This window comes from Chenopodium quinoa, unplaced genomic scaffold, assembly GCF_001683475.1.
Source record: "Chenopodium quinoa cultivar QQ74 unplaced genomic scaffold, ASM168347v1, whole genome shotgun sequence".
In the NCBI taxonomy this organism is placed as follows: domain Eukaryota; kingdom Viridiplantae; phylum Streptophyta; class Magnoliopsida; order Caryophyllales; family Amaranthaceae; genus Chenopodium; species Chenopodium quinoa.
Genome location: NW_018745281.1, coordinates 1,630,101 through 1,653,554, shown reverse-complemented (window position 1 = coordinate 1,653,554; position 23,454 = coordinate 1,630,101). Strand labels below are relative to the sequence as shown.

The 23,454-nt window shown below is 38.7% G+C and overlaps 2 protein-coding genes across 3 annotated transcripts in view; one reads left to right on the top strand and one right to left on the bottom strand.

Moving 5' to 3' along the window:
• LOC110711567 (esterase CG5412-like) overlaps positions 1-9,658 on the top strand; it is a 31,139-nt gene extending 21,481 nt beyond the window's left edge. Inside the window, exons 6-8 of the mRNA XM_021889977.1 lie at positions 8,665-8,763; positions 8,843-9,116; positions 9,457-9,658. Coding sequence (XP_021745669.1) covers positions 8,665-8,763; positions 8,843-9,116; positions 9,457-9,644 — 561 coding nt within the window. The 3' untranslated portion in view covers positions 9,645-9,658. The remainder of the gene's footprint in view (positions 1-8,664; positions 8,764-8,842; positions 9,117-9,456) is intronic.
• LOC110711497 (mediator of RNA polymerase II transcription subunit 6-like) lies at positions 9,161-14,065 on the bottom strand. Of its 2 annotated transcripts, XR_002509374.1 has the most exons (6): positions 13,561-14,065; positions 12,890-13,064; positions 12,575-12,644; positions 11,293-11,399; positions 9,792-10,140; positions 9,161-9,585 (listed from the first exon to the last, which is right to left on the bottom strand). XR_002509374.1 is itself a non-coding variant. In XM_021889899.1 (5 exons), exons 1-5 carry the CDS (start codon positions 13,800-13,802, stop codon positions 9,973-9,975), a joined length of 762 nt encoding a protein of 253 aa, XP_021745591.1. In that variant the 5' UTR covers positions 13,803-14,065; the 3' UTR covers positions 9,161-9,972. The 2 variants fall into 2 exon arrangements, 1 of the variants encoding a protein (XP_021745591.1); XM_021889899.1 differs by having other exon boundaries at positions 9,161-10,140.
• Positions 14,066-23,454: the final 9,389 nt, after the last annotated feature.

The window sequence follows — 23,454 nt, the reverse complement described above, 5'->3', positions numbered from 1 at the left end:
GAGAAGGAAGTTTTTCCCCCACTGATGGAAGGGGAAAAATTCCTTCAAGAGCACATGGGAGTGGACATCTCCAAGTTCAAGGCTACCATTGGGAGCCGAATCCAGGAAGGAGCTGCTGCACAAGCTGAAGTGCAGCAAAAGCTGGAAGCTCTTGAAGCCAGTAGAATGGCCGCTGAAGAGATGCTCCAAGCCCGGAATGTCCAACTCTCAGAGGCTGCTAATGCTGCTGTAGCTCAGAGAGCTAAGCTCCAAGAAGTTGAGGATCAGCTGATGGCCATAAAAGAAGAACTGACCCAGGCTCAGACAGAGGCTTCCCAAGTTCAGCGGGAGCTGAATGAGCTGAAAGGTTCCTCCTCCAAGCTCGCCGATGAGCTGAAGAAATCCAAGGAAGACTTGGAGGAGACAAAGAAGAAGTTGGCTGATGCTGAGGCTCTACTCAAAGTCCGTATCTATACCCAAGAAGAGTATGAAATGGGTTTCAGAAACGGGTTCAGAGTGTGCCGAAGATTCTGCCTACATGCTGAGCCGAAGTTGGACTGGTCCAAATGTGCTGAATGGGTCCAGGATCCCGAAGACCCTCATATGAAATATGCAACTCCAATCGAAGCTGAAATCCTTCAGGCTGAGGAAGCCGTAGAAGAAGCTGAGAGAAAGGAGTTGGAGGCTGAACAGAGGGAAAGGGAGGCTCGGCAGAGTGCAAAGCCTGCTTCTTCTGCTGCTGGGGCTGAGGCCACCATGGGGCCCCACAATGCTAATCAGTCTGATCCTCGGGCTGAAGCATAGGAACTCGGGCAGTCGTCCTCAGAATCTTGCGGTTCATCATGCGCTCAACTTTAGACTTGCCGCTTTCTGAATTTTTGCCTTGTTTGTTTTTTGCTTCAGCTTGCCTTGTCGTACAAACAGTTTATTTTTTGCTTCTGTACGTATTTCGGCAGCTGTTATTTTCCGCTTGTGGGCGGCTCCCGATATAGTTTTTAATTTATTTGAACTTGTAGCTCAATTTCTGAGCATGAATTATTAATCTGACGTCCCTTTCTTCAACTGCTTTGTCTTACTTTGAATGCTTTACTGTTTCTTCAATTCTGCTGAACATAAACTTGCACTGGTAGTGCCTCTTGCCCCCCCAAAAATTGAAGTATGACTTCAGCTGAATAAACAATTTCTCTATACCCGAAACACGGGGCCAACTGAAGGCAATGCTTCGGATAATGGCTTTATGGGATACAAGGCTCAGTTAAGGCAATATCCCAGACTTGTCCATGGACTCATGCCTTTGGAGAACAAATCTTACTAAAGTTTGACTTCAGCTAAAAGACCAGAGTTCTTTAAAAAGACGAGTCTGTCAGCAATCTGAAACCCAGCTACCCGAAGGGGAAGGTTGCAGACGAGGCTGAATAAACAATTTCCAACAGTTGCTGTTATCCTTAATTTTCTGGCTATCTTTAAAAAAAAATGGATATCCGAAACACAGGGCCAGCTGAAGGCAATGTTTCGGATAATGGCTTTCTGGAATACAAGGCTCAGTTAAGGCAATATTCCAGAATTGTCCATGGATTCATGCCTTTGGAGAACAAGTCTTACTAAAGTTTGACTTCAGCTAAAAGACCAGTGTTCTTTAAAAAGACGAGTTTTGTCAGCAATCTGAAACCCAGTTACCCGAAGGCGAAGGTTTTAGACGAGGCTGAATAAACAAAACCCTTAAAAGAGTAGATAGAACCAAGAAAACTTTGAAATAATAAAAAGTTGCAAATATTTATATAAATGGTGGCTCCAAGGCCTTTCATTAATTCAAAATGTACTTACAAAGATTGTTCTGCCCCGAAAGGTTTACACATGATATTTTTTCAGTACATCAGCGTTCCAGTGATTTTTCAACTCAGTTCCCTCCAACTGCCGAAGTCGGTATGTCCCTGGCTGAAGCTCATCACAGATTTCGTAGGGCCCTTCCCATGCAGCTGAGAGTTTTCCATGAATTCGGCTTTTCTGAACTGCAGCAGCATTTCGAAGGACAAGGTCTCCAATTTTGAGAGGCCTTGCATGGACCCTTCGGTTGTAAAATTTGCTGATTCTCTGCTTATGAGCAGCCATTCTGTCTCGGGCCGAGTCTCTTACTTCGTCGAGGAAATCGAGAGATTCCTTCATCAGTCGCTCATTCTCAGCCGAGAAGTGGTGCACTCGTAAGCTCTCAGAGCCAATTTCCACTTGAAGAACGACTTCGGCACCATACACCAGTTCAAAAGGTGAATAGCCCGTTGCCTTTTTTTCAGTTGTCCGAAGGGACCAAAGGGTTCCAGGGAGCTCCTCCAGCCACTTGGACTTTTGATCTTCCACCCTCTTTTTGAGGGCATTTAGGATCTGTTTATTTGCATCTTCAGCTTATCCGTTACTTTGCGGGTGGCATACCGCTGAATATGCCAGTTTGATACCGAACTGGTCTGTATACCGCTTCAGTGGTAAGTTATCAAATTGCCTCCCATGATCGAAGACAAATACTCTCGGGATGCCGAAACGAGTGATGATATTCTGCCAGATAAATTTTCTGACAGTTTGCTCTGTAATGTTCGAGGCTGCTTCGGCCTCGATCCACTTACTGAAGTAGTCAACACCAACTATCAGCCATTTTTTTGGTACACAGCCTCTGGAAATGGTCCTAGTATATCCAGTCCCCATTGGGCAAACGGGAGTGGATTAAGGATCGACTGAAGATCCCTTGCTGGCTGGTGGATAACTGGTGCGTATTTTTGACATTTTTCGCATTTCCGGACCAGCTCCTTAGCATCTGCGATCATGGTGGGCCAGTAATATCCAGCCCTCAATGCCTTGTGGGCTAAGGTCCTTCCCCCGATGTGGTTCCCACAGATGCCGAGGTGAATCTCCCGTAAGATATAATCTGCATCTGTTGGTCCCACGCATTTCAGCAATGGGGCCGAGAAGGACTTTTTCATAAGCTCCCCCCTGAAGACAATGAACCTTGAGCTGGTTCTCTTCATCTTGGAGGCCAAAGCTCTATCTTCGAGAGTTTCTCCCCGAAGTTTGAAAGCTAGGATGGGGTCCATCCAGCTAGGCTCTGGGTCAGCGCAGCACACTTCAGGTGCTTCATCGACACTTCTTTCTCGACGCACTTCCACATATACAGATCTGTTTAGCTCAGTGAGAGTTGAACTGGCATGTTTGGAGAGTGCATCGGCTTGAGTATTCTGACCCCTTGGGATCAGCTGAACCTCAAAAGTTTTCAGCTTTGCAATGACTAATTTGATCTTGGCAAGATAGGCTATCATGGAGGGCTCTTTGGCCTCGTAGCTGCCGCTGATCTGATATGCAACTAGCTGAGAGTCTGTTTTCAGGCAGAAATGATCGGCTTCCAGGGAGATGCACAATTCTAGGCTAGCGATTGCTGCCTCATATTCGGCTTCGTTGTTCGAGGTCTTAAAAGAAAATTTTAGTGTATACTCAAAAGATTTGCCTTCGGGAGAGGTTATAACTACTCCTGCCCCCGAACCATTTTCGGTGGAAGATCCATCCGTAAACACGGTCCAGACTTTCTTTTCATTGTCTGGCGCTTCCTGGTATGAGCATTCGGCCAAGAAATCCGCTAGAGCTTGAGCCTTAATGGCAGCCCTCGGATGGTAGCTGATGCTGAATTCGGTGAGCTCAAAAGCCCACTTGGCCAGCCTACCAGATTTTTCAACTTTGCCGAGAACTTTTTCCAGCGGCTGATCAGTTAAGACCACTATCTGATGGCAATCAAAATAGGGCCTCAGCTTCCGAGCAGCTACTACTACCGCAAAAGCGACTTTCTCGAGTAAAGGGTAGCGAGTCTCGGCATCCGTCAGTGTATGACTGACAAAATAGATCGGTTGCTGACTTTTGCTTTCTTCCTTCAGCAATACTGCACTGATGGTGGCTGGGCTAACGGCCACATACAGATACAAATTTCTCCTTCTGCTGGGCTAGCCAGCGTTGGGAGTTGAGCCAGATGCTCCCGAAGCTGCTTAAAGGCTTCTTTTTGCTCTCTCTCCCAAACGAGCTCTTTTGTTTCGGGAGTTTCAGGGCTTTGAAGAAAGGTAACCCCTTATCCGAAGCTCTGGAAATGAACCTCGAGAGGGCTGCCATTCTTCCGGTGAGCCGCTGAACATCCCGCTTGGACTTTGGTCGAGCGCTGCTTTGACTTTGGAGGGATTGGCATCAATCCCCCTCTTGCTGACTATGAACCCAAGGAATTTCCCTGACTTCACGCCGAAGACACACTTCTTCGGATTCAGCTTCATTTGATGCTTTCTCAAGGTGGCGAAGGTTTCAGCCAGGTCTTTTACATGGTCCTCAGATTTTTTGCTTTTGACGATCGAATCGTCGACGTAGACTTCCATGTTTCGGCCCTTTTGATCGGCGAAAACTTGATCCACCAGCCTTTGATAGGTTGCCCCCGCATTTTTCAATCCGAAGAAATCATTTTATAATTGTACACCCCGGCGTTCGTGACGAATGCCGTCTTTGCTCGATCGTCGGGGTGCATGAAGATCTGATGATACCCCGAGAATGCGTCCATGAAACTAAGCAAGGCATGGCCACTTGTCGAATCAACTAGCTGATCGATCCTCGGCAAGGGATAGAAATCCTTCGGACAAGCCTTATTTAGGTCCGTGAAGTCAACGCACATCCTCCCGGTACCATTGGCCTTCTGAACCATCACCACATTTGCAAGCCATTCTGGATACTGACAAGGCTCGATGAAGCCTGCCTCCAGCAACTTTTTGACCTCGGCTGCGATGTCTCGGTTCTTATTAGCGGAGTAATTCCGCTTCTTTTGCTTAATTGGTCGACACGTTGGGTCAACATTAAGCTTATGGGAGATGAGGTCTGGACTTATCCCGGGCATATCAGCTGCTGAGAAAGCAAACATATCTCTGTTGTCCCGAAGGAGCTGAATAAGTTCACAACGGGTGTTCGGATCAAGGTCCATCCCGATTGTTACGCATTTCTCAACGTCTCCTTCGGCCAACTCAACTGTTTCAGTCTGTTGGTCCATGTCCATTGCTGATGGACTGGACTCTTCAGAATCTGGCCTGCTGCCTATGTCAGCAGGTGTCCCAGTCTTTTTGTTCTTCGGCTGGCTCTCTGAGTCTTTCGGTTCAGCTGAAGAGCTAGCCTTTTCCCTTTCGGGCCCTTTTTCTCTGGGCACAGATCCTTGGGCCGAAGCACTTAGGCCTTTCGGCTTTTTTGTGCTTGGCTCTCTTTCTTTTTCTTTCTCCTCGTCCTTGTCGTCATCTGGGCGACTACTGGATGGCTTGAGGTAGTTGCACCTTCGGGCGTCCTTTAGGTTGCCCTGTATCCTTTCGGGGAAGCCAGCGTCTGAGACGTAAATCATCAGCTGATGATAAGTTGAGACGACCCCTTGGATCTCATGAATTATGGGTCTCCCCAAAATCACGTTGTACACTGAAGGAGCGTCGATGACCAAAAATTCAATCATGACATTCCTGGCTGCCTCATCGCAGCCGATGGTGACAGGAAGTGTCACCTTCCCATCTGGATAAGTTGAAGCCCCGTTGAACCCGGATACTGGGTAGGGTACCGGCGTAAGGTGTTTGGGCTTCAGCTTGATTTGATTGTAGGCCTTTCGGAACAGAATGTTTGCTCCGCTGCCACCGTCAACAAGGACCTTACTGACGTCGTGGTTGGCCACCGTGGCGATGATCACCAACGGATCCTCGTGAGGGAACGTTACCCCCTGGCAGTCGGCGGCTGTGAACGTCATGTTCGGCACCGGCGACTGGGGAGGCTGAATGTCAGCGTTGTTCACCTGGTGGGTCAGAGCCCTAAGGTGTCGCTTGTGCTCCCTCCGAGAGCATATTCCTCCCGAGATAACATTGATCGGAGAGAATTCTCCCTCTGGCCTTTTACTGTTCTTCCGGGGGAAGTCGAGGTCTTGTCGAGAGTCCTTTGCTGACTTCTCAGACTCATTTTTCTCGCGGTGATCCGCGATGTATTTTTTCAAGTATCCCTTCCGGACCATGTCCTCTATCTGGTCCTTCAGTTGGATACACTCCTCAGTGTTATGTCCCGGAGATTCGTGGTACTCGCACCACTGATTTTTATTTTTTCGCTGATACCACTCTAGGAGTGGTCTCGGCTTTCGGTAACTTTGCTCCTCCTTCGTCACGCTGTAAATTTTGGCGCGTGGAAGAGAGAGCGGAGTGTAGGACTCGTATCTGCCTGTGTATGAGGCAGATTTTTCCTTCTTTGGGTCGCTGGCCGAAGATTGCTCCGAGGCCTTTTGTTTTCCCTTTGTCCTCTGGCCTTGGCCTTCAGACAAGGGTGTTTGTTTTTTCTTCCCTCCCCCAGATTGAGGTTGGGTTTTTGTTTTGTTCCACTCTTCGGCTCGGATGAATTTATCCGAGGCGCTCAGAGCTTCCTCCAAGGTCTGCGGGGTATGCATGACCGTGAAGTCTAGGAACTTCCCGGGCTGAAGGCCATTCTGCATTGCAAAAACGGCTAGCCCCTGGTCCAGCTGAGAGACACTGGATGACTCGTTGCTGAAGCGGGTCAGATAGTCTCGGAGGCTTTCGGTCTCCCCCTGTTGCAGACCCATGAGTTCTGCAGTAGTCTTCTCTCGGCGGTTTGCCGTGGAAAACTTGCTCCTAAATTTGGAGGACAGATCATCCCACCCTGTTATAGAGCCTTGCTTTACTCCCTTGGAGATCCATGCTTGCGCGACCCCCTTGAGAGTGGTTGGGAAATATTTGCACCAAGTCGCTTCGGATCTGGGGCAAAGATGCATATGAGCCTCATACGAGGCAACGTGGTCCTTCGAATCCGAAGTCCCACCATATGTGATGTGCGACGGTATTTTAACCGTGGGCACGTGCTCTTCCAGTATCCATTGTTCGAATGGGGAACTGGCGGGTAGCATAACGGCTTTGCCCTTGTTCCTGGCCGAAGGGACCGCGCTCCGCCCTCTTAGAGATGTAGGAGTGGTTTTCGTCCCTGGCTGGGAAGTCTGGGCCTCGGCTGCAGGGAACGAGAGGCGACTGTGCACGCTCGGTTCCTTGCCGCCGAGTCGGTCGAGAACACTTCGGCGAACAGTCTCAGGTTGTTCTTGGCGAGCAGATTCTGGCCGAGAAGCTGAGCTGCTGCTCTTATGCGTTTCCTGTCGGGAGGTCGAGGATCCTCTGAAGAATTGAGGGTTCTTTTTCCTCTCTTTTTCAGCTTTCCAGGTATCCTCTTCCCACTCTTCCAATTCCCGGAAGGAAGGAAGTTTCCCACCATCATGGTCTAGCTTCCTCCGCTGATGCCGGGTATGCGGAGGAGTTCGATCGCGAGGTGGCGGCATATTTTGTGCCCTCATTGCCTCCATGAGCACTGCCAGCGCTCTTGCCACCTCCTCCGAGCTGGGCCCCGTCAAAGGGGTCCTCGGCTGAGTATGGGAATGAGAGCGGACGGTCGATGGTTGGCTTTGGGGCACTGAATGTGTCCTATGATCGGACTGACCCCTGCTAGACTGAGAGTGACTCGGCCTATGATGAGAGTTATGAATTACGGGAGAAAGGGAATCCTCCCTGTATGATCCTCCCCCCGAGCTGGCACCCTTGGGAGAGTTTCGGTCCGGTGTAGGGGTTCTAGGCTTTTCGCCTTCTCCTTGACGGAGGCTTTTGCTCTTGCGGTTCTTAGCCATTGCTACTAAGATAATTGCAAGATGATTTCGGTTAGAAACTTGGTTTAAAGATTTTTGAAAGTCGTCCCCACAGACGGCGCCAAATTGTTTCGGGTGAAAACAATGGGACCTTGTCGAAGGTCCGATGAAGTGGAGAAGACTGGATTCGGTCCAAGTGATGTTGGGCCGAAGGTTTCCTGCTCAGTAAACACACGTAAACTAGCCTCGGGGGTGTTGCCGAGGAAGGCCCCTCCGATGCTAAAGTCAGTACAGTGTGTAGAAAGAGAATGCTATGCAAGAGAATTAATTGCTTGAGGCTTTGTTTGAATGAATGTACAAATGTAATATTGATGGCTTTTATACCTTTGCATATATGGAGAAGTTGGGCCTTAGCCCAATTGACTTGCCTTGTGGACTGATCTTGACTTTAGCACAATTGGAGAGTTGAACCTTGACCTTGGGCTTTTAATTGGATCATTTAATGACTAGGCCCAATTGGACTAAATTGGACCCAAACACATAGGTTGTTTTTGGCTAAATTGAGTGGATTGATTGATGACTTGATGATAGATGATTCAGATGAGTTAGAGTAGCAATTAGCAAAGCATTCATGGTTTACTTCTTGTATGTCGAATTCTCGATAATTTTCTCTGATTCTCTTGATTAATGGAGATAGAGAGGTTATCTTTTTTATGTCACGACGATTATGTAAAAGATAGGTAAAGGAAAAGAAATAAAGTACTCTGTTTCATCAATTGCATAAAATTTGGTAGGACAAAAAAAAAAGAAAGAAAGAAATTGACAGGAATGATTTCACTTTCATTTCCTCAAAATTTGCCGAAAGGAAAAACACAGCAAGTGATCTGGGGCGGCACAAGGTGTTGTGTGACTTGTGTTGGGCCGTGACACAGTTGCGTTAAGGCTCGGCACAACCACTTTCGGTTCTATGTGGGTGTTTGCTATTAGACCCAAGTACCCAACAGTTTTACTGATCGACATTTTACTCTTTGAAGGAATTCACAGAATATACTAACTTGGAAGAGTGCATCTCATACTTATGCAACTACATCACCACCCATGGACCCTTTGACGGTCTCCTTGGCTTCTCTCAGGTAACATCTTCAAATTAAATGAAAACTATGAAGTATGCTTTACCATATATATGAATTTTCATCAGATTTATGTTATCAGGGAGCAACATTATCAGCCCTTTTGATGGGATACCAATCACAAGGGAAGGTGTTGAAGGATCATCCACCTTTCAAGTTCTTCATATCGGTTTCTGGATCGAAATTTAGGATTCCAAGCATCTGTGAGGTTGCTTACAAAGACCCTAACAAGGCTAAATCAGTTCATTTTATTGGGGAAAAGGATTGGTTGAAACTTCCCTCAGAGGACCTTGCCGCGGCTTTTCAAGAACCTCTCATTATAAGGCACCCTCAAGGCCACACTGTGCCAAGACTAGGTATGTTGTCACACTTTATTTTCAAATGTCTAATAACATGTTGATTCTAAAAAATAATAGGCTACCATTTGACTTTTGTGTTCAAAACTTGTCAACTACAATCATTAATGCATGTCCTTGAAAGCATGTTCAAAACTACAAATTGACAGTTTACTGAAAAAATTCTTCAAGATAATGTAGACATGTTATAAACCAGTATTACAGATCAATACAATGTGTTTATGATCAGAAATTTGGCCACCAAAGTCAAATGGAACATATATGTATGATAGAGAGCAAAATATACTGTCAAGCTCTCCTTTGTGTATCCAATTCACTGACGAGTGAATGAAACAAGCAGATGAGGAGGCAACTGAGAAGCTGCTTAACTGGGTGAAAGAGCTGTTGGTCCAGACAAGGAAGGCTAAAGATTGTGTGCAAAATGTGGAAGCACAGAAGGAACAAGAGAAGACAGAAGAAGCCTGTGAAGCTGCAAAAGAAGAGCATAATTTTACGGAGAAAAGAGAAGTGGAGGTTGTACAAGCTTAAATACTTAAATCACAAATTATCGGGTAGTCATATTCAGACATGCAGTATTGTAAGGTCAATTTTCAGTGTATATCACTAAGCATCAGAGAAATTGATCATGAGAATAAGCATGGTGTTTAAGATAAGCATCTCTAATTTGTCAATTACCTCATGCTGGGAAGCGAATATATTGAGATGAACCTTCCAGTAGCACGATAGATGATCATGAAAGAAGGGAGATATTTCACTCAAATTCCATATATATTCCATTTTACAGGAAACATCAACCCTGTCAAAGCCACCATTTTGCTATTTCACATGAAATTTGCAAGAAATTGGCAAGAAAAGATCAATCATATTTCGTCCTTTTAGCTGGCCCTTGGTCAATGATGGGATCAACAGGCAGAGGCTGCTGTTGTTCTGTCCCTTGCTGGGTTTCTGAGCCTTGTTCTGTTTCCGTAGGCTGAGATGGAGTATAGCCCTCTGGAAATGGGGGTGGTGGAGGCGCTGGTTGTAGCTGCATATTCAGAATAAACGCTGCTTAGTATATACAAGTACTTTGCAGAACTACATAGTACTAATCTCAAATAATAGAGCAACTCTTCAATAAAGCACTGAAAATCTTCAGTAACCAAATTACAAGTAGTTTGACCAAAAAAAAAAATATATTCAAGTAGAAAATTATTCTATATTAAGGTAAGATGAGTTTCTAAGTGAGTGGAACTTTTTGGTCTAGAATTCCAGAAGCTATGTGAAATTTGGGAAAACAATGAACAACATAAGTTACTTTCCCAAAACAAAACAAGACCAACATAATCTACTTTCCCCTGCTTCTTTGCCTTCTGAGATAAATTTCTTGGCCTGTCTAACCTCCATAGCTATTGTTGCGGATTGATGGCCATGCTCTCAAAAGAGGAGACCAAAGAGTGCGGCAATTTTCTCCTCCACTACCCCCCGCGGACAAGCTTGTGGCATTCTCAGAAGGCAATGGAAGCAAAGAAGCAGGAGGAGGGGAGGGCAGGGAAAGTAGATTATGTTGGTCATTGTTTTCCCAAAGTTCCACTCAGTCCCAAAACAAAACGGCTGTCCCAAATCGGACTACTCAACATTTTCATAACAAACAACCACAGTTAAATAATCATAGATCTGATCCACAAAATGACCTGCTTATGAACAACCCAAAAACAAAACAAGCAAATGAATCCTGCCGCTGGAGGGGTCTGGGGAAGGAATGATATGCACAGATGAAGCCTTCACTAATCACAAGTCACGACATACTCCTCATTCCCTCAAAGACACTCAGCATATTAACTGTCCCTTGTCTGAGATGATATTTTCCATCCATGAGAGGTTAAAAAAAAGCAAAAAAATCCAGTGTAAAATATAGGCTGGTTTCATTGCAACAAGCCAACAGAGGAATTGACTATTGAGAGGTAGAGAGCTGTCCAAGAGCAATAAGACTTGTAATGACAGTCTTATAAGGGAATTTGTATAACTAGAGTCCCATTTTAGTTCATTTCAAATTTAAATAATATCATATCTTAAGAAAACCTCTGTACTCCTGGGAATAGAAAGACGCTGGACATACATGAATTATCATCCTTATAAAATAGCTATGTTTCATGTATGAAAGCTTAGACGCAAGTAAAGCTCAAAAAGTTCAGCTTACCTTACGCTGCAAGGAAGCAAGGATATGATCTACTCTCTTTAGTTCTCTGAGATCAATAGTCTCTTTAGTAGCTGTCGCATCATCATTTGCGTCATCACTTTCACTGTCTGTTGGAACAAGCATAAAAAAAATCACTCAAGTTAACAAGTTTTAGAACTTTCCAAGGTATCTTGAAAAATTAGATATAAAATCCAGGACTAATTACTATGTGTGGTACATATCTAATTAGCAACAAACCCAAAATAGGTGAGGCAGATAATGCCAAAATGCACAGGAAAACTTCCATCCTAGACTCAAAGAATTCTACGCAAGTCCAGCATGGTAAAAGCCATAATAGACAGTTCTCTAGGCTTTATTACAAGCTCTATGCATGAAGCTTGTGCTCCAAACAAGTAAGCATTCTAGATTTCCAATTCCAAAACGGTGTAAAAGGGAAATCAAGATTTCTCCAGAAGTGAATTTAGATGAGAAGATTCTTGTTGTAGTCAATCTAGTCATAGAGCGAGTTCAACTTCTCAGGTCATGTTGCATAGTTGGATCATTTTATTATAGTCAGTACAGGTTCTCCCAGTTCCACTGAACTGTTGCTTGTTTGTTTGCTTTCCTTATATTTAATCTTTGACCTGCAATTTGCCAGCATATGCGCAAAAATACTGAGATTTACACTCAGTTCCTAGTTTATGGTTTTATATACCCTTTCAAGCTATTATCTTCTGCTACACTTCTCAACTTTATTGTTTTCTTAGTGACAAGAGGCAGAGACAGACAGAGGTGGTGGAAAATAATGACCAGGCTTTACAACATTTTCCAAGTTATAAGAGTATCAGACTACTATCACATAAGTATTTTGACATCCAGTGATGAGAAAGGGTTTGCAGGATTAATAATTTGAGATCCAGTGACTCTAAAAGAGATCCAGAAAGCTCAAGTATTTCAGCACCTAAGACTAATAAATTTCCAAGTGGATAACAGATTTAATGTAGATTTCAGTAGGCTGATCCACACTTTGGCTGACAGATAACCAGTTGTTAAGGATCTATCCAAAATTTCCAAGAGTTGTTCATTCCTAAAAATCACCTTCTCTTACCTTCCAAAACCGAGCTGAAAACCCCTCAAGATCACGACAGTTTTAAATAAAGCAACGCTGATTTCCAAAGGTCGTGAAAGAAGATGATTTCCCAGGAATCCCAGAACTTAAAGTCATGAGTAAAAACATGCAAGTCAAAAATTATGATTTATGAACCTCTTATAAATGCTGAAACCAAAGGCATTAACAAATTACCATGTCCAATCTTCTCCAACTTGGAAGCAGCAGTTGAGAATCCTTTCTGTATGTAATACAAAGCACGCCCCTGCCCATCCAAGTACACTTAAAATGAGCAAAGAATCTCCAAAAAAATTGTAAACATGAAAGAAAGGATAAGCAAAATTATTTAACTTCTGTCGTGAAATTAGCTTCACTTTATAAGAAAAATTATTTAATTTCACCACTAGGACTGTAAAGGGAACAATAAGCATATTTAACTCTAACAGCTAGCAGGATCTTGGGTATTACAAGTATTATCACTTGAACAGGACAATCAAAGCGAAATCTTACAATTCTTGCAGAGAAAACACTGCAAAGCTGCGGAGCTTGGTAGATAGAACCATCCAATACATAGTAAGTCAACATCGGCGTAACTTTCTCAGGACTATCCCTCTTTTGCATACGAATGACAAACAAATTAGGCTCTACAACTTCATACAGCATATACTCAATCCCTGTCATCTTCCTGTTTCAAAAACATACTCAATGTTTAACAAATACCCACAAGAAACTACCTTGCAACAAAAAAAGAAAACCTACCAACTTAACCTCTGTTCTCTTCAGCCTATCTAAATCAGTTCAGCAAACATGACCTCTAACCATATGAGTCCTATAAAAGCAAGACGGTCCAAATGAATAGAGTACATCAAAGATGCAAGAACACAGCTTAATTTTAACAGTTAACCAATAATCAATTTTTTGCCACCAAAAAAAAAAAAAAAAAAAAAAAAAAAACCTACCTTGATGTAATGAAGACACACAAATTCATTCTTACCTACACACAATTGCAACTTCAAACACCCCCCCCCCACTAAATCAAACATCTTTATCAAATCAAACTATACCACATTTGTTAAATTTGTAACAATAAATATGACAATTTAAAAATAAAACTTAGGAAAATAAAACCCTAATAGAATAATTTCGAAACAAAAGAGAGAAGAAATTAGGGGTTTACTTACGAAAGATGAGAGAGATCAAGGGGATGAACAGAATTCATTCGCAATTGCTCATTATTGCAAGTATGATCATAAAAAGGGGACAAGGCGAAGTAATCGAAAACAAGATTACGATCGAGAGGATAAGTATTAAGCCATAATTGATCTCTGAAGCAAATTCCGGTCATGTCAGTTCCCGGAAGTGGCGGCAATGGCGGCGGATTTCCGTCCAAATTAGGGTTTCCCGGCATTGGTGTTGCTGCCATAGTTGAGTTTTCTGGGTTTGAAAGAAGTCAAAAATAGTTAAATTAGTGGAATTTAGTGGAAATTGGAGGAGCTAAACTAAGTGAATTCAATTGAATTTGAATGGGGTGATTAAAAATAGGGATTATCAAATTCAGAATTTGGTCTAATTTATTCAGAGCTTTTCCAGATTGTTGAGTTGAGTGATGAAATTGCGAGAGTAGCAGCTGAATGTGGGGTGAAGTTACAATAGCCTAGGTGGTTTGCCCGAATGACTAGACTAGTACTCGATTGAGTAGCGAGTCTTAGATTTTAGGTCTCGAACTAGTTAGCAGCCCAGACGATGTCCCAAATTTTGTTCAAATACAAATTTAAAAAATTACACGCTTTTAAAATGTTTATCTCAGAATAAGTAACTTTTGACCGACTGAGTAACCCTTGAGTAAATTACCCGTATAAGTAATCCTAGCCACACGATATGAACAACCACACAGAAAAAACACCGATAATATTATAATGTTAGCTAAGAAATAATAGCTTATGACTAAAATAAGTAAATATATTAGTTATAGATATTTTAGCTAAAAATAAGTCACAAGAAGAAAATAATTGATTTGATCAAATAATATTATAATTTTAGCTATAACGCCTATTAAATAAGTAAATATAAGCGAAATGATAGCTAAGAAAATCTAAAATTAGGGATTAAATTTAGGGCTTACATTAGCCTTTTGAAAAGTGACTACTACAAGCCTAATGACGTGGCATAATTTGTTTGGATGTTATAAGTCATGTCATCTTTGACTTTTCAAAGCTTTTTTTTTTTAATTAAAATTCATTTTTTTTATTTATAATTTTTTTTTTAATTTTCGAAAATTATATTTTTTCATTTTTGATTTTTTTAATTTTAATTTCTTAGTTAATATCAGAAAATCAAAATAAAATTAAAAAATTAAAACAGAAATTGTTCTTCATTTTCTTCATCCAAAATCAAAACTTTCATGCAAATTTGTCACTATGATTCACTAATTCGTTCAATGTTTCACTGTGAAGTTCGATCTTTAATTTCGTTCATCAATTCGTTTTGTAGCATTTTGAATTTTTCAGTTTTTGACTTTTAGGTTTTTGTTCTTTATAAATCTCAACCAAAATCGCATTATTACGTATTTGTTAAGGATGATCAATTACCCGCATAAGTGTTTGGCTATATCGCGGTGGCTAGTGGCATGGTGGTTAGGCTGAATGATTGGTGTTCTTTCGAATGTGTGATTAGAGAAGACAACTATTCGTTTTTTGTTTTCGTCCCTGTTTGATCCGTAAAAATGGAAATAATTTGTCACGAACTTGTTTGTGGCTTAGGTAATGACCTTATTATATTATGGACATGACTATACTGCTAATAATTATACACTCACACATGGATATTAAGAAAATTATAAGTGAGTTATGCTCTGTATATTAAGTAAATTAAGGATATTTTTTATTTTAACACATGACAAAACCCGAAAATGGGTTTTAACACCTCAAAAAAAAAGTTTTATTTTAACACTAGACATATGTTACGAAAATGGTTTTTACCACCATTTAACGGTTTTCGTCCAAAAATTCCGTTAAGTGGGGTCCATAGTGACACGTGTCACCATTTTACTTGTTTTCAAAAAATAAAAAATAAAAATAAATAAAAATAAAACAAAAAGAAAAAAAAGATTTTTTTTTTTAAAAAACTCAAACAACCAGAAGGCAGCCACCAACGGTGGCCCTTCTCCCCGACCAACTCCCAAACGACCCTCTCTCGGCCCCCCGCCACTGGATTTCGCCATCGAACTTGACCGAATCTGCCCTACACCAGAAATCAGCGTACCCTCGCTTCTCGTAGCCCAAAAATCGGGAACCACCACCGAAAATCATGCCCAGAAAACGGCGACGAATTTCAGGGGTGGTGGTTTTGGGGCTGAGCAACCTTCCTTCCCCAAAAACGGCGACGAATTTGGCCATTAACGGCTGAAATCGACCGGTTTTGGGGCTGAGTGGCCTTAACCGGCCGATTTCGACCATCAACGGCCATATTCGTGGCCGGTGATGGCGGTGGTCGGGCTAGGGTGGTTTAGGGCTGCGAGAAAAGGGTGTAGATGGGTTTAGGTCGGTCGGTGAGGGAGAGGGAGGTGGTGCGCCGGTGGTTGCATCGGCGGCTGTGGGTCAAGGTGAAGAAGAAGGTGGCAGTGGTGGGGCTAGGGTGGCTGGGTAGTTTTAGGTTTTTTTTTCGTTTTTGGCTAATAATAAAGCGACATGTGGCTCATGACCCCGATTAACGGATTCCCAAACGGAATAAGTTAAGTGGTGGTAAAAACCATATAGTTTTTGTCAGGTGTTAAAATAAAAGTTTTTTTTTGGGGTGTTAAAAACTATTTTCGGGTTTTTGTCAGGTATTACAATAAAAAATATCCGAAAATTAATGATTAATTTTTGCATTTTATGTTAAAATTAATGGAAAAAAAAAAGTTAATTATCTATTTTTTTGGTTTTCTCTTGATTGGAAACCGCTAAGTCAAGTGGCGATTTTGTACTGAATTGTAAAAAAAAAAAAAGCGGTTTTATGCTTTAGATGATGACGTGAAGTATAATTTGGGAAATTATAAAAGAGGAGTTGTATAGTTGGCTACATTTTCATTCAATAAGTAAAATAATAATTGGGCATAGTTTTAAAGTAGAAACCTTGTAGGAGAATTTTTTTTAGAAGGTAAACCTTTCCAAAATGTTATTACTAGCTAGTAGTAGGTTTAGAAGATGTATGTGAAAACCTAATTTTTAAGGGAGGTAGAATTTTTTAATAGTAATTGCAGTTGTTTAGGAATAAAAAAGATAGTAGGTGTTATATTTGGCAAATTATTCATAGAAGTGGTTGATTATTAGCTACAAAATCCTTGTGCATGTATATGTGCTATTCTTGTTATTTTTGTTGTGTCATTCCCAACAGTTGTTACTCGGCCCTTGCCAAATCCTAATGAGTTGTGAGTTATTTGATTGATTCGAGTACATAGATAATAATTAATTTTCAACTTAACTGTAACTTTAACATAAAATATAAGTAAGGGTTTGTGTTTGGATTGATGGAATGGTTATTTTCAAAGAATAATCACTCTCTTATTTTCAAGCAATATGAGAGAAAATTCATTTAAAACCACAAGCTAAGGGTATCTCATGCATGAAAATAACTAGAATTGGCAATATTGCAATAAATTAAAGTTATAAATAGTTGCAAATTCATTATTATGCATGCTGGTATGTAAACATGTATATAGTACAAGATATTCCCAACTAGCTAGCCTCAGGTATACTGTGGTAGATGGGATGAAACAACCAAGCATGAAACACTCGATATCACACTCAATCAGGTAACGAAATCAACCCAATCGACAACAAACAAGTAACATTGTAACAACATTAACAATCATAGTTGATCGTCAGAATTGATCAACATATATAGACGGAAAGAAAATAAATAAAACGTAGGTTGGATCGATGGTGCTATCACCGTGCATCGCGAAGCCATAAGATGCACAACGACAGTTTAAAACAAACGTACACATCTATGCGCAATGATAGTCATCACCGCCGGTAGAAACACACTGATATGGTGTAGTAGAACAACACTCACGAACACCAGGAATGCACGAATGGAATTGGTGCGACTCGCAATCGACGCACACGCCATCAATACATCCATGTTCTTCACAGCATGGATTTGTATCGCTGCATGCGGCACCATGGCATGCGTCCACAGAAACCATTTGCAACATCACTTTGGAAAAAATAAAAAGTTAGATATAAATTAATTATTAGTATATGGATGTTTCTACTATAATCATCCTTAAAATAACCGTGACTATTCTTAAATTCTATTGGTTGATTCTTTTTTTTATTTCCTAAATAATTAGTCAAACCTTTTGTTTTTTTTATTATTGTTTTCGATCTTTAATCATTTGTATTTTTTCAAAAAGATAATGTCTAATTTTTCGAAAATCTTTTTTATTTTCATAAATATTTTAAAAGATTAAATTAAGAAAATTAAAATCAAAATATTGTTCTTCAATGTTCTTCATCCATGAATGAAATTAGCTACCAAATCATGATCTTTATCCCTTAAATTCACTCACTAATCAATGGAGAATGAACCTATGCCTCAATCACACACCATCTGCAATCTTTTTTTTTTTTTTGTAAATCGGGGTTCGCGCGAATTCGAAATACATTTTAATTAGACTATCTCAATCAAGGGATGCGAAATCGATGATTATATGTCGAAAATCTTAAATTTTTATTTTTTCGATAATCTGGGTTTGTGGGGAAAATCTGGGAAAAAACCGTGAAATATTTTCTTCAAAACCCTGTTTGATCCAAAAAAACAAAGACGAAATTTTTAAATCTTGTTTTTGTAATAGATATTCACCAATATGCTTATAGGACATTACCTATGACAAACAGTTTTACACTTTATTCATCTATGACCATAAAGAGTTTTGTAATCATATTGAATGATATATGATTAGGAATTTTTTTTATGTTTATGTTATTATCAAATATTTTTCATTAGATTATATTATCAATGCGAATTCAATTTAATTAATAATAATTGATCTGAATTACAATGAATACTTAAAACATGTTTATTATCAATAGAAGGTTATGACCGTATATATTATATGTCATTTCATTATGAAATGATATATGCTAAGTTTATGTCATGAAGTATTTATTTAGTAATGTCAAATGTATGTGATTCTACTAATTAAATATCAACGAAGTACAACCTATGAATTATTCATTTAATCTGGCACTAGCGTGATTTTTTAGAATTCTAAAAATAATACTATAATATTGTTTTTCAAAAAAAAAAAAAAAAAAACTAACCAACAATTATATATACGGATAACTTATTAACAATTGAAGTCTAAATGCCTTTTAATATTTAACATAAGATACAATCTTACAATATACCAATTTAAAAAATCACTCATTGAATAAATCGAGTTATAATAATTGATTACTCATCATCATAAATTATATTCCATATATATATTGATAATATCCTAATAAAGTGGCAGAATGAAATATTTAGTGATTCTAAATTAGGTTCATATAAAAGGGATACCAATTAATATGTTTCTAAAAATAAAAAACAATGTTAAAAATTAAAGCAACTATTTAAAATTAAAATTTAGATTAATAATGGCAGGTGTTCAATTTAAGATCAATATATACAAAATTTCCTTTATGACGATAACTTAATAAGTGGTGATTGCTTATTTTTTGGTAAATTATATAGTAACATCTCATATAATTTTGTTATTTCAACCGTATCTAGTATAATATTCCACTATAAAATCTACTGCCTTGTTTAGGAGATAAATCGTCTAAATTGGTTTAGCATACAAAAGTATACACCGGACAACTATCTGTCATAAGCTTTTTTTTTTTTTTTTTTTTTTTTTTTTTTTTTTTTTTTTTTTTATAAATTTAAAACATTTAGTCAAACTTTATTCTAACAACTCATAACAAATAAACCATCCTAAAACATTGATAAATTCCAAAGCAAAATAATACAACAATATTCAATGACTTTAGTATTAAGGAGTAATATTCTTGTAAAAAAGAAAAGGAGTAATTAGATAATTATTTCACCTGTTATTTTATAGAGGTGATCAACAATGGCCCGGCCCGATCCAGGCCCGAAAATAGGGCGGGTTTGAACAAGCTAAAAATCAATTTTCAAGTTAAAAGCCCGAACTCGGCCCGAAAAAGCCCGTTTTAGTCTGACAAGCCCGTCATTTTTGGGCGGGTTTGGACATGTCATTTAATATTAAGGCCCGGCCCGGCCCGAATTTATGATCACCTCCATTATTTTATAAATACAGTATATACCTTAGTCAATAATATTGTTAGACTTAGTCAAGGTTTTTGAGTTTGTTTCCTTAGCCTTAGCTTAATTATAGCATTATGTTTTAATTTTTTTTGTAAATAGTTTTATTTTATATATATATCTTTTTATAAAATTCTACTATGGTCATTTTAAGCATGACCATAGTAGAATTTTTAATTATTATATACTTAATTTGATCAAAATATATTTTATAACACACATGTAACATAATTAAATTAGAAGTATTAATAATACCTGTTGCTAGGAAGAAAAGAGCTGCTAATTTGATCTGCTTGTTGTTGGCCTTCCTCTCCATTTTTCTTTTCTTTTCTTTTTGGTTAGAAATTTAAGAACAAATTTTGTTTGTGTTTAAGTATGCTTAAGGAAAATATATGTTTGTTGGTGTATTGTCACGTTATTTTTGGTTCTATTTATACTGGAATTTTCATCGATCGATAACTAACTATTGTTTTTAGTTATTTTATGTTTATTATAGAACAAGTCACTCTACATATATAATATACTACATATATCGATTTTTCTATTGATACTAAATAATCAACTCTGTATATGTTTTGCTAATATGTTGTCATATGTTCATTTTAAATAAATTAATAAAGATATACATAACTTATTTTTAAATCCGAAGTAGTGTTATTTTGTGCCGTCCAAATAGTTTACACTTCTTATCATTACTGTAAGATGTTGTTATGAGTTTTTAAATCCATCCAAATATGCTATGTATATTCTGTTTTGACATTTTATACGCATTGGTCATATTGAGAAGTACAATTATTATAGATAGGGTACGGTACGAGAGACACTTATAATTGCAATTCTTATTACTCACTTTGTCCTCAAAAGAAAGTTTCATTTATTAATGTAACACAAGTTTTAAGCAAAGTGATGAATAGAAAAATACTTCCTCCATTCCACACATATTGCAACAATTACCATTTTAGAAAACTTCACAAATATTGCAATGTTTTCTTATATGCACATGTTTCTCTCTTTCTCTGTCTTCACATCACATGAGTGCCTATCTTTATTTCTCTCTATCTCTTTCCTCTTGTCAAAATTCGTGTCTCATCCCCTTGTTGCAATATTTGGAGAAGTAGGAAACGGAGGGAGTAAGATACAAGTTACATTTGGTTGATTAAAGATGAGTATAAAAAACAAGCGACAGCAATGGGTAGGAAGCTTGATTTCATTAATCACTTGACCACTAAAAAATGAACTTTTTTTTGTTTCAATTATACAGCTATTTCAGTTATATACTTGTAATTAAGAGTTGCAAAGGTGGTTTCAATCAGTAACTAGGCATCTCAGGTTCTATTAAGGCGGTTCAAATTAATAACTAGGCATCCACCAAGATATGTTCGTTGGTGCATGGATTGTTTAAATCGACTAAACCCAGCGTTACCATTATTGATTTTGGTTAGTTGTTTACGACTTCTTAGTAAAGCTTCTGTGAAAGTGATGATTTTAATGTAGTCTTGTGACTTTTGACTATCACAATTTTTTAAAATGAATAGCTGAGATTATTAATTTTTTAATTTATTTTTAATTTGTAATTTTAATTAAAAATATTTTTTTTAATTTTTTAAAATATATTTTTATTTTTTAGAAATTATTTTTTAATATTTTTGAAATTCTAGACAGAAAAAATATATTTAAAAAAATCACTTTTAATTAAAAATAAATTAAAAAATAAATAATCTCAGTCGTTCATTTAAAAAAATTATGGTAGTCAAAAGTCATAAGACTACATTAATATTTTCATTTGTGAAAGTATCCAAAATGAGGCCTTAATTAAGGAATCTTATGGATGATTGGCAAGTATATAATCCAAACTCCATCTGTCTTGCTTTTTTATTTACGCAATTAATCATCTATATTTCACTACCTTATATGTTAGTTACCTTCATAAACTTATGCTAAATGTAAATGACATTTTTATTTGGGGACAATGGAGTAATAGGAAATGCAATTATAAATAATGTTCCTCCAACTTAGATCAATCTTTTGTAACTGTACTTCTCAAATAAGTCTTCCAAATTAGATCAAGAAAAAAAAAAGTGATCCAAGCTTGAGTTATTCATTAATGAAATATCTATATATTTCATTAATTGAGCCGATCATATAGAAAGTAATGGCTTTATTCTATATACTAGAAATTTATACCTTTTAGCTTTTTTTCCCCCAAATAATGTAGCTCATAAATAAGTGTTAGAGATAAATAAACCTAAATACATTATTCTCTTAATTAATGATATCTATGAAAAATATATCACACATATTTTCCGATATCTCATATCTCTAACAATAAGCTATATACTTCTCCCCCATACATGCATCTTTTCAAAATTGTGCACAATCTCATTAAATTAAAACCGCAATATTAATCAAACAATAATTCACGTTTATTCAAAATTGTTTACAATCTCAACTATTTTGGGACGTAGCAGAGTAATTTATTTCAGTACATGACAATATACAAAAATACTACTACATTCGTTACATATTAGTTGCAACTTTGGAATATTTTATGTCTCACAAATAATACCCCAAAGTTGCAACTAATATGTAACGGAAGTAGTACGTAAAATAAACACCATTATTTTTTTTATATATTATACAAATAACAAGAACAATCAATGATATTACAATAGCAGTCTTTAAAATATATCTAGAAGACCATTATCATTAAGATTTAAGAACAACCCTTAAACAAAAGTGCTGAAATTACAAAGTCATAAAATTAGAAATGGAACTATCTCTTCCTTATACATCATTACTAAATAGGGTTTTGTCATTACCAAGAGTGACAATTCTCTTTTTACTTTCCAGTAGGGTGCTGATATGGCATATTTACTTCTCTATGCTGATGATATTATATTAGCTACCTCATCCACAAGTTGCGTGCAAGGATCATATCTCGGTTGCAAACCGAGTTCCCTATGATTGATTTGGGGCCTCTGAGTTTCTTTTTAGGGATTGTAGTGACCCGTAAACCCTCCTATTTGCTGCTTGCACAGGAGATTTTAGAGCGTACAGTTATGGCCTCTTGTAAACCTGCAGCGACTCCAGTTGACACTAAGTCCAAACTTAGTGCAAATGCAGGACCACCATTTTGGGATCCTACTTTGTATCGCAGTTTAGCAGGTGCTCTTCAGTATCTCACCTTCACTAGGCCAGACATTGCCTACGCGGTACAATAGGTGTGTCTTTTTATGCATGATACCCGGGAATCTCATTATAATGCATTGAAACGCATTCCGCGTTATGTTTGGGTACCATTGATCATGGCTTACATATATATCCATCTGCTTTTCATCATTTGACTACTTACACTGATGCTGACTGGGGAGGTTAGTTGTCCCGACATTCGTTGATCCACATCGGGTTATTGCTGCTTTCTTGGGGACAACCTCGTTTCTTGGTCATCTAAGCGTCAGCACACCTTGTCTAAATCAAGTGCAGAAGTAGAATATCGAGGCGTCGCTAATGTTGTCTCCGAGGCATGTTGGCTCCGTAATCTTTTACTTGAGTTACACTGCCCTTTTCGACAGGCTACCATCATTGTCTATTGTGATAATGTCAGTGCTATCTATCTTTCTGGCAACCCGGTTCAACACCAACGCACCAAACATGTGGAGTTAGATATTCATTTTGTTTGAGAGAAGTTTGCTTTGGGTGAAGTTCGGGTTCTACACGTTCCTTCTAGATATCAGTTTGCGGACATTTTCACGAAAGGC